The sequence below is a fragment of the Anopheles bellator genome, chromosome 1 (genome assembly GCF_943735745.2).
Source record: "Anopheles bellator chromosome 1, idAnoBellAS_SP24_06.2, whole genome shotgun sequence".
NCBI classification, from domain to species: domain Eukaryota; kingdom Metazoa; phylum Arthropoda; class Insecta; order Diptera; family Culicidae; genus Anopheles; species Anopheles bellator.
In genome coordinates, this window is record NC_071285.1 from 43066820 (window position 1) to 43083103 (window position 16284).

A 16284-nucleotide genomic window follows, 5' to 3' on the forward strand; every position below is an offset into this window, starting at 1 on the left:
ACGCGGCCCGAGAGGCCCGAGAAAGCACCGAAGAAGGAAATGGTGAAGGTGAAAAAACCACACAAACACACGCTGCCGGGCGCGAGCGAGCAGGATCGCCACGATGGTCGGCGATCGCGCGAGTCCTGCCGGTGGTGATTGGGCCCCTCGGCAAAGGCGAACATCTTCGTCAATAAACGGACCACAACCAGCGGCCTTTTATAATATTATAAAATATAGCAATATCAATAAAACTGTTGATATTTATTTATTTAGACCCCCCGAATCGGTCGCCGGAGCGCTCCCTTTCCCCTCATTTGGGTATTAAAGTCCTCCGCCGGAGGCGATATCTTCTCGTGGTTCACACCGCAGCGTCGGGCGAACGGTGGGTCCCAAGAAAAATGGTCTCAATCAATTACGCCACAAATACGGCAACCGAAACAGACTGTCGACAGAGCGGAAGGGAAGAAAAAAGACACCGAATGTATGGCTGCTGCCACCCCAAAATCGTGGTGATCGTGGACCGGCTAGTTTGTCATCTTCTAAAGCACCCGGCCCGCTCGTTCCGTCGCCGTCGAAAGAAAACCACGGCAATCGCTTCTGCCTCCGGCCCGGCCTCCGACGGGATCGTTATGGAGCTCGGAACGCGGGCAGGATCGGTCCGTAAAAGAATTTGATCACACATAAAACACTTTTTAGAAGCCCTCTTAAAAGCCCCTTTTTCGGCCCGAGCCGGACTGGCCGATCGCCGACGCCGCGATCGATATTACCTTTTAATACACCCACTATCTGTGGGGTCGATCAGCTGGGGGACCCGCCAGGGAACCCCCCACTCCGGGAGTCCATGATAGTAGAGCAACAACAACCCCGATGTTTAACCACGTAATCAGTTTTGCTTTTGGGGGTAATAGAAATAAAGTTTTACTACACTAAGCGGGATAGGGCAGTGGGTTTTAATTTATTCATCTCTCGGACCGGACGGGCGGCCAAACGAACCTCCCGTTGGGATGGAGCTTAAGCAGTGAGAGTGTTTCGGTTCCAAATTTGAACTTGGGAAGTTATAGGGGAAAAATAGCTCAGAGCTTACCTTTTGGTGAAAATTCTTGAAGTAAAGAGCACATCCTTGATTATTCTTTATCCAACTTTGCTTTTCGATGAAACTTAAACGTGCAAAGGTTGCTATGACCTGACGCTACTCTGCCTAGCTTACTGCGTCGAAGTGCTGTTTCTAGAACCGCCCATTGAATGACAACTGAAAATCCGTATTTCTCAAACATCAATCATCTTATTCATTTTTTTTTTTTTGTAAAAGTTCGGGATTTTTCAAACATTATTAATAATATTCAATCATTTTCTAATAACTACAAGATTACTATTGCAATACAGGACTGTGTATCAAATAGATATTCGATTTCCTCTCACCTAAACCTGATGCCGTTCAAACGGATTTCGGTGTTGTTCATTATAAATAATGACATCTTAAATATTGTTAAATGGAGAGAAATTCGTTTCGGACCAGAATCGTTTCAACGAGCCACCAGCCGCAGTGCAGCGTGCCTTAAGCTTGCATGTGAACCGCGAAGGAAGACTTTACTCGACACTACATTCCAGAGTTTCTTCGACCGGCCTTCGGCGTACGTGGCGGCGTGAATTAATGAAAAGTTATGGAAGTTTTATGATCGCAGAAGGAGCTTTTGGGAAGCTCCCTCTCGGCGGCCCCTGGCGTGATCTTAACAAACAAGAACCCAACAGAACCGATGACGACGGTACCTTGTCGTCAGGGCCTTTGTTGCGCCGGTTGTTCCTTCTCGGTCCCCCTCTCCCCCCTCCCCACTGATCCGGCACAAGGAGTGCCGCCGCCACACGTAGCCCATTTGTCTTGTCCGGCGGACCTCACCCAGCGTGGCCCACCGGCGGGCCACCGGTGGGTATCACAAATCGGTGATAGTGTTCCTTATTATGCCGATCGCACCCTAACGAGGGTATCATCTCCCGCGGCCCAAAGAATGCTGTTTATTTATTTATTTGTTTATTAGTGGCCCGATATTTATTCTTCACTCTACGCACGAGCGACCACACCGACCGACCGGCCGGCCGTGCGTGCGTGCGGCCTCAGCCCGGTCCCGAAGAGATCCCCCGCCCCGGCTCGGGTGTGAAATCCTTCTGGCCTAGCCGGCCTCTCCGGGGCCTCTTATCGGTATCTCGTGCACTTCGCGCCTGTCAGTAACATGACAGTTCAGGTCGCGCTTCGTTAGCGCAGCGCGCACCACGGTGACTCACGGCACGGTTTGCGTGGTCGTAGTGTCTGGCGAAATCTCGCCAAAAAGGTGAGCAAAATAAAAGTAAAATCAAAGGCAGGGAAGGAAGTCCGTCTAGTCCGTGGCCGACGGCGGTGGTCGGCGGCCTTGACTTGGCGGCGAGGATTTCTGTGCCGAACCGACTGCCGGCGGACAGTCATCGGAGGGGGTAAGGAATTAATTAAGTCATTCCGCCGCCCGGCCCTCCCGGGATGCAAACGATGGTGGTGACCGGGACACCAGGGACACTATTATGCATCCTTTATGTGTCTCTTCTTCTCACTCTGCGGGAGCCGACCCCGTGCGCATCCAATGTGGTCCACCATTCCGCGACCCCAGATTCCATCTCACACCGCCGAACCGCACCGAACACCGAATCTGCATGGCGATTAATGGCGGACCCGGCGGTCCGAAGTGGGGCCTTAAAGATTACCCAAGAACATCTTAATCGTGCATTAATCAGCCTTCCTTCCTTTTTTTTTTTTTCTTTGGCCACCATCATATCCTCCAACGCGAACCGCCGGGTTCTTGCCATCTCGCGGTCGCGCTCGGTATCCTCGGCTGCGCCGATGTCCGCCGCAATGAGCGGTAATGAATTTCGGAAAAGGAGTTCGAAGATTTTATGGCCGAAGATCGGCGGGGCCTCGGTTGGACCACCATCATCAATTTCTCGGGACGGCTGCCCCGATGTCGGCACGTTTCGCGCACGATGCCCTGGCTCTCGATGCTTCCGAAAAGAAAACACCAAAACGCGGTCCGGCTCGTGGAACGCCGCAACTCGATCACGTTGTAAGATATCTCCCCGGCGGCCCCGGCGGCCCCGGCGGCCCCGACGGCGAGAATGCAAACTCACCTCGTCGTCCTCGTCGTCGTCGTCGTCGCCGGCCTTCAGGTGGTCCCGCGGGACCCGGGGGCCACCCGGAAACCCGACCCGGAGTCGTCGGGGTCGTCAAAATCGCTGTTCATTGCCACACATTCTCCTGTGCGCCTTCTCGCTCTCTCTCTCTCTGGCTTCGGGTGGTGGTGGCCCCTGGCTGGCTGTGGATCCACGTGGGGGCCCCAGGCGTAAATTTATAACAAGACACCTCGCTGCCACCTACACGATTCAATAATCACGCACCCAACTGCCAGCCCCCGAGCATCGATGGTATCTTCTTCCTCGTCGACGCTTCCTTCCGTCCCGGGGAACGAACGCCATCCCCTTCCCGGGGACGGTACTTTTCAGAAAGTTATGATCGTTAAAAGAAGGTCTTTAAAGTGATCCGCGGTCGAGTTCGGGATCGTTTCGATTTTTTTTTTTCGTTTTCTTACTCGATCCGTCCGCGTTGGTGCCTTCGTTTTCGCTCCACCTTTCCGTCAACTATTTTATTTTATGGACCCCAGAACCAAGAAGAACCTAGTGTGTCAACGAGAACCGGCGGATTATCCATCCACGTTCCATTTAGTGGGTCGACCACGGTCAATTATTAGCGGCGCAGGTTGCGAAAACCCCGCGACCCAGCACGCCCGTTTCTGGGAGAACGGGCTTAACGATGGGGCCATAAATTTTACGATTATTTCGAAGGGAAACAACGGCCGAACGCTCGATTGGGCTTCGAGCCACCATCGCGCACCATCAAAGTAGGGGTAAACTTAAGAACCCAAAAACTGCCATTGTCCGCAACAGTCATTCCACGGCGGTCCAATTGCTCCCATTTCAATTGGCGCGTCCCGGTTCATCAGCGTGCCTCTCGTGGTAATTAATTGCGGATTTGCACCCCACTCCGGGCCGAAGGTTGCATTTTAACAGCCACCCCCTGGTGCAGACATTCTTGCACATAAATTTGCACGGAGTGTGTAAATCACGGTCGCAGCACACACCAAAAAAAAAACACGAAATTCCGCAATGATTTATGCCACTTTAAACAAACCCACCCGAAACGGCAGCACTAGGCACTCTCGAGAGTCGCGGGCCCCGCACATTCCGACAGTTTATTGTTTTTGGCAGCCGGTGGTGGCTAGGACTCTAGCAGGTCTAACTAGCCCCGGGGAGGAGGTCAATTGAGCGAGCGTCCGAAGTTAAATGATCGCACAAATTGCATTAATTCATTAACCGCGCACGCACCGCCACCGGATGGCCGTGCGCAAATCGTGGCGCGAGCCGCGTGCTGCTTGCTGCAGAAACCGAACCGAACGACGTCATCGGGGCGCGTGAGAAGCGATCTCACGCGCTCCGTCGCTCGATCCGTGCCCGTGGCCGACGAGTGTGGGAAAATGGCCTTCCGTCCGCCCGAAAGGGGGACATGGGGCGATGGGCAAAGCGCACGCTAATTGTCAAAAAATTAGCTCGCCACCCCGGTGAAAGCCAGGACCGGCCCCGAGTGACGCTGCATTTACATAATTTAAGCCCCAGTTTTATTTGGTTAATTGAAATTTACGACCAGTATCGCTGCGCTTCCATGGGCGTCCCGGGCCCATTACGGTTTTTGAAAGTCGTTTGACGTTTCATCCGCTCCCATATGTCAAACGGGCTGCGGGCTGCCTTGGGAGCCGCCCGGCCTCCCGAAGGTGTTGATCACCGGCCAGCCAGCCGTGTAGGGCACGATGACGAGCGGATTCGCCGTGCCGACCGTGGTGCACGTTGATTAATCAGCCACACATTAGTTATTCACCTAGCCCGGGAGGCCGCGGTTGGTTGCGATGGTCAGGTGGTCCCCCGGCGGGGGTTGGATTAGGCCGGACCTACGACACCACCGGGTCTCGTGGGGTCCGCCGCTAAATGGGCAATTAATTGTGCCGATGATTTACACACAGTGTGGCCACGGGGCATCAGCACCATTTCTCAAGAACATCTTCACCGGACACCGGAGCTCCACACGCGGAGCGGATCGGTGGCCAACTCCGAATCCGGCGTGCGCCGCCGCCGGACCGGAACAGGCGAAGCATAATCTGGAGAATTATTAATATTCGTCCAGTGGTTGGGTAAAAAGAAAGCCACCGACCGAAATGGACACTGATCCTGACAGGAATTTTCCCGCTTTTCATCCCCGCTTGTGTCGCGCTCCGTAATCCGTTTATCGACTCGGCCCCCGGGGGACCTCAAGAGCGTGGCAGACAAGGTCGTCCAAAGCGGACATCATCGGGACGTGGATCGTACCAGAGACCGCTGACCGAAGCGGAAGATTATTACTCTCGGCCCGAAGAAACGAAGAACTGGGGAAGACGGCGAGGCTTCTCGGTCGAGCATAAACACGAGCATGATCAGCCTATTTTTGTAGCGCTCCTCACGTTGTCCCTGGTCCGGGACCACTTTTATGTGGACTCTGTTTGATTGGGCCATCGGGAAGATCCAGATTACGGTTAATGATATTAACGGGGAGCCCGGTCCGAGTTGATGACGCACGTTCCAGTGCACGGCCGTGTTTGGCGTGTAGTTGATTGCGAGTGCGTTACCGTGCGCAGGTTGGGGAATGTGACTGGGCGCCCCAAGCGAAGCGAAGGTCCATTAAAATCGGGAGTAGATAATCAAATCAAGCGCAGTCGATCATCGGCAGATTAGGGCGCAATTAACGCGCCCGTGAGAGAGAGGCTTTGTGGGGCCAACAACAGCAACAGCCGTAATGGTTGCAGTAAAACCGTAATTGGATTACCGCAACCGATTGGAACTCCTCGTGGGGCTTGTGGTGGTTCCGGAAAACATCGGGAACGACACTAAACCCAAACGCAACCGGGACGGAGATGAAATCTCTAGTCACACGGTTCCATTTCGGGCTGTGTTCGTGGCCGGAGCGGCACCCGAAACCAGCCAGCTCATAAATAGTGCGTTGCGATGTTGCGAGTATCCATGGCCGTGGCCCGTTGCTGCTGGTGACTTTTACCGTTTTGCCAAAAATTGCGCTACCAACATATCAGTCAGCACCGGTGATGGGGCCGCCGATTTTCGTGGTGGCGCATAAATTTACTTTATCATCCGACGCGCGCAGCGGCATTGCATAAATGTGACAATGGGGCGCTAAACCGCCGACACGCCGGCGATCGCGCGCCTCCGCAGACGTCGGGGGATGCACCTTTCGGCAGGGTGTCAGCGGTCAGGAAGCCGCGCCTGGTGCGTGGTACTCTTTCGCCGCCATAAAACAATGACGACAGACTGGCTCCTTGGTGCACCCACGGACTGGCGGCGGCTGATGCTGTTTTATTTTATTCCTTCTTTTTGCATCTCTGCTCCGGCCGGCCGGGGCCAGCCTGGCCTCCACTGTTCTGTCACTCTGTCGTGTTACTCTTTTCACACGACACACGCTGGTGCCGCTCCGGTGCTTCGGTCGTTTTTTTTTTAGTGGCCACCGGAGATACCCACACCAAGATGCACCATCCCACGTTTGGGGGGCTTGCGGACGGAACGGCTACGGGACCGACATCCGTGGCCGATGTTGCCAGATGGGGCGGTTCGGCTGATCGGGCGATGATAAATAAGTTCGAAACTGCGGATGAGCGCCGGAGCGCGGCTGATAGTGGCTACTTCGCTGCGGAACCGTAAATAACAAATCGGCTCCAATGGGCCCTAGCTCTGGGCTTCATATCTGACTCTTCGATTTTTCGAGCAAAAGAACTTAGACATTTCCAGGTGCAATGTTGTGACTTCGATGAACGACGTGTTTTTGAATTGACCTGAAATTGGAAATTAGGAAAAAGTCAAAGTGCACGTTCCGGCCTTGTTACTGTTGCTTTTCCGTCACCGGAACTATTATACGAATAATGAAAAATTAAAAGTATTGGGTGTAGCAATTAATTCGTGCGGTTTTTTTGTTTCGACATTTGTAACCTAATTACAACAACAAAACGTATGACTGCCTTAATGAAAGTATTGTCAGTCGTTAGCTACTACTTTCTGCCATCTTTTAGGTAGTTCCTCGATTCCGTGTCCATAGAACTTCCCATCTGTAGGAGCGATCCCCTCAGAGACTCTTTTTTCAATACTTTCGTAGGAAGTCAACCGCTGTGCTGCCAAAGCGTTACTCAGCCAACGGAACAAATACTATTATTCCTAAAGAGCAACATCTGGTGAAGACAACGGGGCAGCAGAGCAACATCTGGTGTCGTGTGGTCAACTCCTAACATTTCTGCAAGTTTTTTTGCATCTGATATGCATTCCGATCGAGCATGGCTACCAATTCTTCATCATCAACCATTTCTGATTGCTGTGGTCGTTCTTGATTTGAAAGCCAAAATCACCACCTTTTAACGGTGCAAACCACATCTAACACGTTTTCTCAGCTAAAACATATTCACTATAAACATCTATAAAAATATGATGACTTTCGGTAACACTTTTCGTCCTATTGAAGTAATCCCCGCAAAAACGCTTTACCAGGAACAAAACTTGAGATGTTCAAATGCTCAAAACAGGTGTTGTTAACACTTTGAACAAACAATCTATACCGCGTTAAATGCGCAATGACAGTAGCTATCAAACACATATTTCATTAAAAAAAAAATTTTTGTCTTATTTAGTGAATAATGCCATCTATTGTTGAACCGCAGGAATTAATTGCTACACCTAATAATAAACTATTAACGTTTTATCGAAACAATATGTCTGTATCTTCGGGCCCAGACGAAGCGCAACGTAACGGTTTTGGCATTTCCGATTAATGCCAAATTGCTGTGCTTCTATCAAAACGTTTATGGGTCGTCCGACCGCAAATCCGACCACAAACCCTGTTAGTAAACGCTTTGTTTACAAACAGAGGATAATATAAGTACTTATTTGCTGGTATTTCCGATCTGGTCGGTCCGATTTGCGCTTCGTCTGGCCCCGCAGTATGATTTTCAGAGGAGAACAGTAATGAAACCCGGACCCCGGGCGCTGGGAACCACCATTCGACCCACGAACACCAGCCGAGCCGAGGAGGAGCAATGTTGAAAAGAGGAAAAACTTTATGCAACCCGATCGGTCTCGTTAACGAAGCTTGACGACGATCGGCCGGCCCCGGCGGGAGGGAACGCAATGCGCTGGTTGAGATTTTCCCCAACCGCCATCGATTAGCTCGATTCGATAGCGATCATCACACGCAACGCACCCATCGGCGCATCGGCCCCGGCATAAGTGGCCACATAAATTGGCCACACTGCTTAGTCCCGGGTGCTAGTGGCGGGCCTCTAATCCGGGAAGTCGATCGGGCGGCGGCTCGCTGCAATCTCGCGAGATGCAATCACGGAACGGAGCTCGAATGTGCGGCCTCCGGCCCGTGCGAGGTTCGTGAATGTTTGTAATGAGTTGGCACACACGCGCACGCACGCAGCTAAACACCTGGGGGCTGGCCAAAGTAGTTTAATTAATTACACCGCCACGATCAGAGGTGGCGTAACGAAAACTCGCCGCTGTTCGGACCACGCGGCCAGTCCATCTTTAATTTCCAAATTTTCCTTTCGCCACAACGCTGGTCCACCAATTGACGGCTCGTTCGATTGAAGTATGAAATTGAAAATTTGATCGCCATCCGCCTCTGTCACTCTGTCAACTGGTGATCGGCCCGTTGGTGTGCCAAACTGAAGGTCCAATGTTTCCGCAAGCGCCATAATTACGGTGCGTTGCGTGGTGGTCTCCGAAACGGAACAACGGGAGATCGATCTGTCCCCCGCCCGTGAAGGGGTGACGTATTGCTAGCCATTCGTCATACGGCGCACCGCACCAGCCCCAGTCCAGTCCAGCGAGTGAGCTAACCTTGACAGTTACTACCAACGGTCGGTCGGTCAACCACCCCCAGGGGACGGCCCCAGGATCTGGCATTAGCGAAGTGGAGACGGATAAATTGCTCTGATAAAAACCTGTTAGCAACCTATCACACCCAACGGCCCAACACGAACCTCGGGCCCGTTCTAGGAGCCTTCGGGCCAAAAAGGAACATTCCCACGCCCCCCCAAAGGCCCGGCGTAATGGTCGCCCCGATGGTTTGAGGTTGTAAAAAACAAAAACAGTAATCCCACCGGCGGACCGGCGAATAACATTATGACGATATGCAAACGGCGGCAAACAGAAAAAAAAGTGGTGACACCTAATGTCGATCGATACCGGCGGATACAAGTCCCCGAGAGCCCGAGTCCCGAGAGTAGTGTGCAGCAATTATTTTGAAGTTAACTTTAATGGGTTACCCGATCGCAACACTTGCTTACACAGGTCGGTCCCCGGAGGAGTTGTCAGCTCGGCAGGACATTCACACGCGAAACAGGTGACGTGCCAGTGCGTGATTAATCAATAAAACGCTCACATGTACGACACAAGGTTACAACCCGCCCCCCCAAGTCGGTCGATGACGGCAGCTAGACACAATGTCAAGTCATTTAATTAAATAATCGATAACACAATTCCCGGTCCGACTCCGGGCAGGGCTGACCAGTGTCTGGGTCGGGTCGTGAGCTGTCTCGGCGCGGCCCCAATCATCGGTGGCCGACTGGTCCGCGGATTCGCCCACCTGTCACACTAATCTATTTTACACGTCCATAACTGTCGACGTGATAATCCGGCCCGTTTCCGACATGTGGACCCTGTTTTGTTTCCATTTCTATCCTGTATTTCTTGCTTCCGTTTCCGTTGTTTTGGATTTACTTTTTTTAACTTTTTATCAGTGTTACTGTTAATTCGAAGCGCTTGGAACGGACAACAGAACAGACGCACCACTTTCGCCTTCGTTGGCAGTGAAAAAATACGTGCGAACGGAATTCGCCGGATGGATAGAGGAAGCGTTTTTCTATGCGCTTTACAGTTTATCTCGGCCATTCTCCGATTTTCCTTTAAACGGCGCGCCTAACGAGCCGATGCCAATGCCGATGATGATGATGATGATGATGATGATGGTGTGCCTTATTTTCCCGCCAAATATTTCCTCCCGGCAGCGGCAGCGCATCACCATAAACACTGCGGACGAACCTCCAGTTCGCCCACAGGAAACAACTACCCAAAAGGATGGTGCACCCGCGGAAACCCTATTGTGTCTGGCGCTTGGTTGATAATTACACCGAACGCACGCCAAACGCTGCGCTGCGAACTGAGGCCCGAAGAGGAGTAACACTTTCTAATTACTAACGCAACAAGCACCGCATTCACATACCGGCGCCATTTCCATGCGAAAATGGCCCCCCCGATGGCAAATAGAAATTTGAATTTCACCAAAACCATCCACCGGGGGCCTCGCGTTGGGCGCTGCCGGTGATGCTTTTAATTACAAACTACCATCGGTGAAGCGGACGGTGGTGTCGTGGCCGCGCTAGGGCCACCGGTAGGCAAAATTAAGCCGACTAACGCCGCCAACGGCGCAAGGGAAAGGCTAGCCGCAAGAAAAGCTGGGAAATCGCGCGAAAAAAGGGAAAGTCGCTCGACGATCGATCGACGAGCGGAGGGGCGATTGCAGCATAAGCGAAGTGTCTAAGCGCCATGGCGGCCGGGGTGCCCAAAACAACGCACACGCAGCCAAAATCGGAAACACTAGCCGAAAACAGCGCGCAACGCGCACGCGGCACGTGGGAAGCTAATTAAATCCAATCAGAGGGTTCCTATTAATTACGGTTTGTTCACCGTCGAGTCGATGTGGCACTACGGAAAGTGCATTGAATCCAAGGCCATTCCGTGCAATCAATGTTTCTTTTCGAATGAGAGTGTCGAATCGCACCACGGTAATAGTTCTTTTGGGAAGGTCCAATACAATTATTGAAAGAATAGACGCGGCTATCGCGCACCGGGTCTAAAGGATCGGTATAACCTCCTGTGGCCACTTCTAGAAATCGGGTTCACTTCAGCTACAATTCAGGATGCCCACGAACGTGAACCGCGCGAGTGACAAATCCCACGGTCCCCAATTTAGGGTCTACTTAAGGCGTTTTTTGGTTTTGTTTCTTTGCCATAAAAAACAGATCGAACATTCCATCACCATTCGCTGGCTGGGAACAGCCCGCGTCAGCCCCGCGTCAGCCCAGCATCCGTTTTATTAACGATCACTCGGTGCCGGATTACGATAAACCCCGAGTGACCGTGTTTTATTGGTCCCAGGGCGAAGGGGCCCGGGGCCCCGGGGCCCCGCGGGATCGATGCGACCACGAATGTGCATCCGAATCGATACCATCCGAGCAGTGTGTGCCTACGAAAGTGTGAACGGCCCGCCACGGGTCGCCATCAGATTACATCGCCTTACCGTTCGAGGGAGGCGTTCGGTTCGGAACGCTGAAGAATGGCCGCGGATGATTAGCATAAAACATGCCCCGTCATAAGCGGACAAATCTGCTTACCGCTCGATTAGTCTTGGCGACTCCGTGGAATGGCTACCACGCGGCGGCGGTGGCCCACTCGAGTCGGGCTGATCGAATAATAATAATAATCGAATAAAGATCAATCTGCCGGGGCCAATGGAGCTGTTAGCCCCGAGCGGCACTCGGTTCCGATCCGAATGGCCATTCGCATGCCGCATAGGTTACAAATCAATAGCAATCAAACAGGGACAATATTTACATAGGCAGAAGAATGGAGGCTAATAAAGTACTGATGAGCTATGAGCTGCTGTGTGGTCAACATTATAGCGATCCCATATTTCATGTAGATTGGGGTCACTCCGGACTTTCGTCAGCAAGCGCGATGGCCGCGCGTAACTTGTTGGGGCTGTCTTAATTAATTAACGAGCTAACATATCGCCAATTATCATGGTGCGTTAATCGCGCATAAATTATATCGAAAACATCGCCGAAAAGTGTCGCGCAAACGACGACGAGCCGCGCCGCTGACTAATAAGTCCAGCAGCGTTCCAGGCCGCGGCGCAAGAAGGTGCGACACGCATGTTCACGGCAAGGCATGTTCTATCGTGTCCCGCGGAAAGATTCCTTTCGATTCCGCCGTTTCTCGCCTGTTTCCTTTTCGTGCCACACGGCGACGCACCAGACGGATCAACTTAATAATAGAGTTCATTATGCGAATGTCTGCGGACCGCGGCAGCGAAAAAAGGGACAGGATGACGAAAGCCGCGAACATCTGTTGGTTCCATATCGTCCTTCTAACCGGTTCATCTTCAACAACTTCTCCGACGCTCGTTCGCGTACCAACCGAATCGGAATGCCGGCGATCCGGGGATCAAAAATTCAATCCGCTCTCCGGATCTTACTCTCTCTCGCTCTCGGAACGGGGAAATTTCCCCGAAATCTTATGTCACGTAACCCGGGCGATGCTACACGAAACCAAAGGGTTAGATGTAGCGCGACGCCCATCGGAAGCTTTATGCTGTGCAGCATATAGTAAAACTTTATGCTGCGTAGCATAACTCCGCCTCCGTGATTGAGCGGCGAGCCTTTCATTGTCTCTTTTCATCACCCAGGGGTCCATCTTCGCCTTGCAAAGCTTGTTCTGGCGTGGAAAAGATTTCAATGAGAGACACTGAAAGCTTTGACCAATTATTTGTGCTATTAATGTTTAAATATCAACTTTCGTGGTAGAACAAATCAATTTCACAATCTGCCACAATTGTAGCATCTACTTGTTTGGTGAATGGCCCCAACCATGATGGCCACGTGGGCAATCAAAAACGAAAGGCCATCATTTCGGTTCGCGCTCGGATTCAATTATGACGATTCGGGACCCACAAAACTTCAATCAACGTGCCACTTTCCCATAAACTCGGCCATTATTTTGTGAATGCTTCGCTCGTTCCGCTGCGGTCCGGCCGTTTGCATGTGCAGCGATCCGCATCCGCCGCATCGCGGTGCCGGGCGCAGATCGCAAAGATCGATCCGCGCAATGGACAAACCGTGGCAATGTTTCTCGAAATCCAATTAAAAGCGAACAAACAATCACATCAAGCAGAACATTTACATTGTAAATTGGGCCCCGCGACCACCGGCGACGGTGGTCGCCCGCGTGGCCCCCGCGTGGCGCTGGGACGCGCGGGGGCAATGATTAATTGAGTTGTACCGAATATTCCCGCAAGATTAATGAAAGCGAATCCCGTCAGCCCATCGCCGCCGCAACCGGCGTGCTCTCTTCGGTTAAACTGGTCGCGGAGCTTTAAACGCTCCGACCTCCGCCGAGTGCACGGAATGATCCGCAGAAAAGAGAGCGCCCCCTTTTTCTGCAACAACAAGCACCTTCGCGCCCGAACCTTGGGTCACCCCGGCGTGGTTCTATCGCCAGCGGCCAAACGCCAGCGCGACGTGGATTGACACTCGAGAGAGACACGGTGGACGCGGACTCGGCAACAGATTGGCGCAAGTGATTAATTGCAAGTTAATGGTAGATTCCGTACGGCGCGGCGAGACGAACGGCGGACTGGCGGACTGTAGGACTGGAAGGTGGAATTCCCTTAACGCCATACTGTCTGAGGGGGACGATGACGAACGGCTCCGGTCCGGTGGCATTCTTCACGTTGTACTGGAATGGCACTGTTTGCTTTTGGTGCCCACCGCCAATCACTGCCTAAATACCCATTTTATTAAGGTGTCCCGCGGCGTGAATTTCTTTTGTTTTATGCTCTTCATCGCGGCGAGCGATGGTTGTACGGGGCAACGAATTAATGAATGTTTCAGTACCAGCACCGGCCAAAAATCCAAAAGGCGGTGAATTGAAATACGCAATCGCTCCGCAAGGCCTTCTCGTACGAACGGTAGAGTTTATTACAATGTAAATTTGCTTTGAAATTAAATTTAAATGTAAAACTTTTATGTAATCAGATCGATTTCTGACAGGATGCATTGAGGTACACTCTACAACGAAGAAATACTTCCAATAATCGCCGCACTTTCAATAGAGATCGCGGCATTCAGTCAATCAGTCTCTGATCAAATCAGGCTTTGAGGGTTACGTTACCTCATCGATGGACCCTACATGTATAAAGTAGGGTCCATCGTTGCACTATATTATTTATATATTGGCCAGTACTGCGGAGACATAAATTATCTTCTGGCAGACTGTCGCATAAGACGCCGGAAGAAGCGGGAGTTGCTTGCGGGAGATTCAAACACATCATCTTCGCCACTGGCCCAGCGTGTAATGATCGGTTGTTCATGGCCAAACCGCTCATAAGCGGTCGTATCATCCGCCGCGATGACCGCACTCGAATGTGCCCGATCGTCGTCCTCCGCCATGTGTGCTCCGCCACACGGTAAATCAAAATCACTCTGGACCGTATTCGGTTGGTAGCGCGATCGCAGAAACAGACAAACGATCAAAATTATCATGAACGCAGCCAACGCCGCACAATCAATCTCATCTAAGCGAGGATCGTAGTGAACAGTTTCGTAATTTGGCACATACAGCCGGTGAAACGGGTGCCGTAACGGATAGTCGAGTCGGCCGCTAAACATCGCATTGATACCGTAGAAGAGGCAGATTGCACCGAAGATTACCGATCGGCTAATGAGCACAATGTTCAGTGTGAAGCTGAGCAAGACACCGATAAAGCAGCCTCCGAGCAGCATGTAGCATGAGATGTTCGGAATGGTGTAGTAGTTGCCGTCTGTTGAGAAACGAAAGAAATACGGTTAAAGCTGGACTAGTCCTAAGCGTATTACTAGGACACTTACTTATGAGACCAATCTGCGTGAGCACGATGAGATACCCAGATATGCAGGCACACAATATATGTGATGCTTGTGGTGCAAACATTGCCAGCAGCAAACCAACCGCTACTCCCACTACAAACGCAACCATCAATAAGGGCGTCGCTGATGGCAAAAGCATTGGCACGTGTTGGAGGCCCAATATCCCCAACAACACGAACAGAGCCCCCATGAGGATGGGGCTCTTAACAATGACCGGCAGCCACCCGACGACAATCTCGAGCGCGGCTAAGCAGGTGATCATGAGGGCCAGCATGCGCCACGGAATGCTGTGGCCGTAGCATTCGGGAAGCTCGATGAACGGCTGGCAGGAGTAAGAGTACGTCGGTACGTAGAGTGAAAATCCACGATGAACCGGATCGATGACGACCGTGACGAACACCATGCCCCGCCCGGTTTGACGTCCGTACTCGCGGCGATTTATTTCCAGCGGCCTGCTAAGTGTGTTCTGATGCCCGTTAGTTTTGGCGTTCGCGTAGCTAATCAACGATCGTATGGCGTTGAAGTAGGACCTTAGCGTGAAGTCATGTGACGCCATTACGTTGTAGTACGACTCGTACTGAAGTCGCGCTTTGCCGCATGCATTCTTCGCGTCCTGGAAGGTGCGGGCTACGGCAGCCGGTGGCGTGTCGATGACAATGATGTCCGGCGTAACGGTGATGTTTAAAATCGGAGACGTTTCGACGGGAAACTCCAAGTTACAGCCACCGGGCACCGGCGCGGAAACATTGTAGATCATCAGCACGAGCGAAACCCATACCGGTTGCGTTGGATTCAGGTTGAATGCGTACAGATCTCCATCGCCGTAAAGCACCAAACCAAGATTCTGTCCCGTCAGATGGCCACCGTCGACGAGGGTGCTGTTGTAGCTGAGTGTAACATTATATTCGTAGGCATTTAGCTGCACCAGTGCATAGCCAACATTTTTGTCCGTGTTTTCTGCATAATGTGTAAGACGGATGCGGGTGTTCGAATAAGCGGGAAGCAAAATTTCGCGATAATCGTTGATATCATTCATCTTGAGATTCACCGGAACCAGCAGCTCCACGAATTCCAGGGCCGCTTCTAAGTGTTGCGAAGAAACAATGTTTCAAATGTGTACTGATAGTTTGATGCAGACCACCACCACTTACCTAATTGGGTGTTATTATGTTCGACATCATTAAGTTGAACATCATTGTGTTCGAGTGTTGAATTGCTGCAACCAACACGACTTAATAGTAAAAAACAGGGAATACAAATTATCACCAAAACCTTTAGATTTGTGATCTTCATTATTGCAATATAGCAATAATAAAGTGAGAAATGTCAAATTGGTTTGTTTGCATTAGAATGCTGTCAGATAATATTGACCGAAATTTGGCTACCTCACAGCATTTACATTTACCATATATTCGCCTTTTTCGCACGTAAACTACAAACCGTGATTTTTTAAGCAACACAA

The 16284-nt window shown here is 51.6% G+C and overlaps 1 protein-coding gene across 1 annotated transcript; it reads right to left on the bottom strand.

Moving 5' to 3' along the window:
* Nucleotides 1-13969: 13969 nt before the first annotated feature.
* LOC131216299 (transmembrane 7 superfamily member 3-like) lies at nucleotides 13970-16108 on the bottom strand. Its single transcript, XM_058210752.1, has 3 exons — nucleotides 15974-16108; nucleotides 14805-15905; nucleotides 13970-14737 (listed from the first exon to the last, which is right to left on the bottom strand). Exons 2-3 carry the CDS (start codon nucleotides 15856-15858, stop codon nucleotides 14175-14177), a joined length of 1617 nt encoding a protein of 538 aa, XP_058066735.1. The 5' UTR covers nucleotides 15859-15905; nucleotides 15974-16108; the 3' UTR covers nucleotides 13970-14174.
* Between the last annotated feature and the right edge of the window lie 176 nt (nucleotides 16109-16284).

What these genes read in the sequence shown, in the direction of transcription:
- LOC131216299 (XM_058210752.1), bottom strand. Translation starts at nt 15,858, where the DNA reads ATGAATGATATCAACGATTATCGCGAAATTTTGCTTCCCGCTTATTCG. An exon ending in CACGCAGATTGGTCTCATAA is followed by an intron (nt 14,738 to 14,804) that starts GTAAGTGTCCTA and finishes GTTTCTCAACAG; the next exon opens with ACGGCAACTACTACACCATT.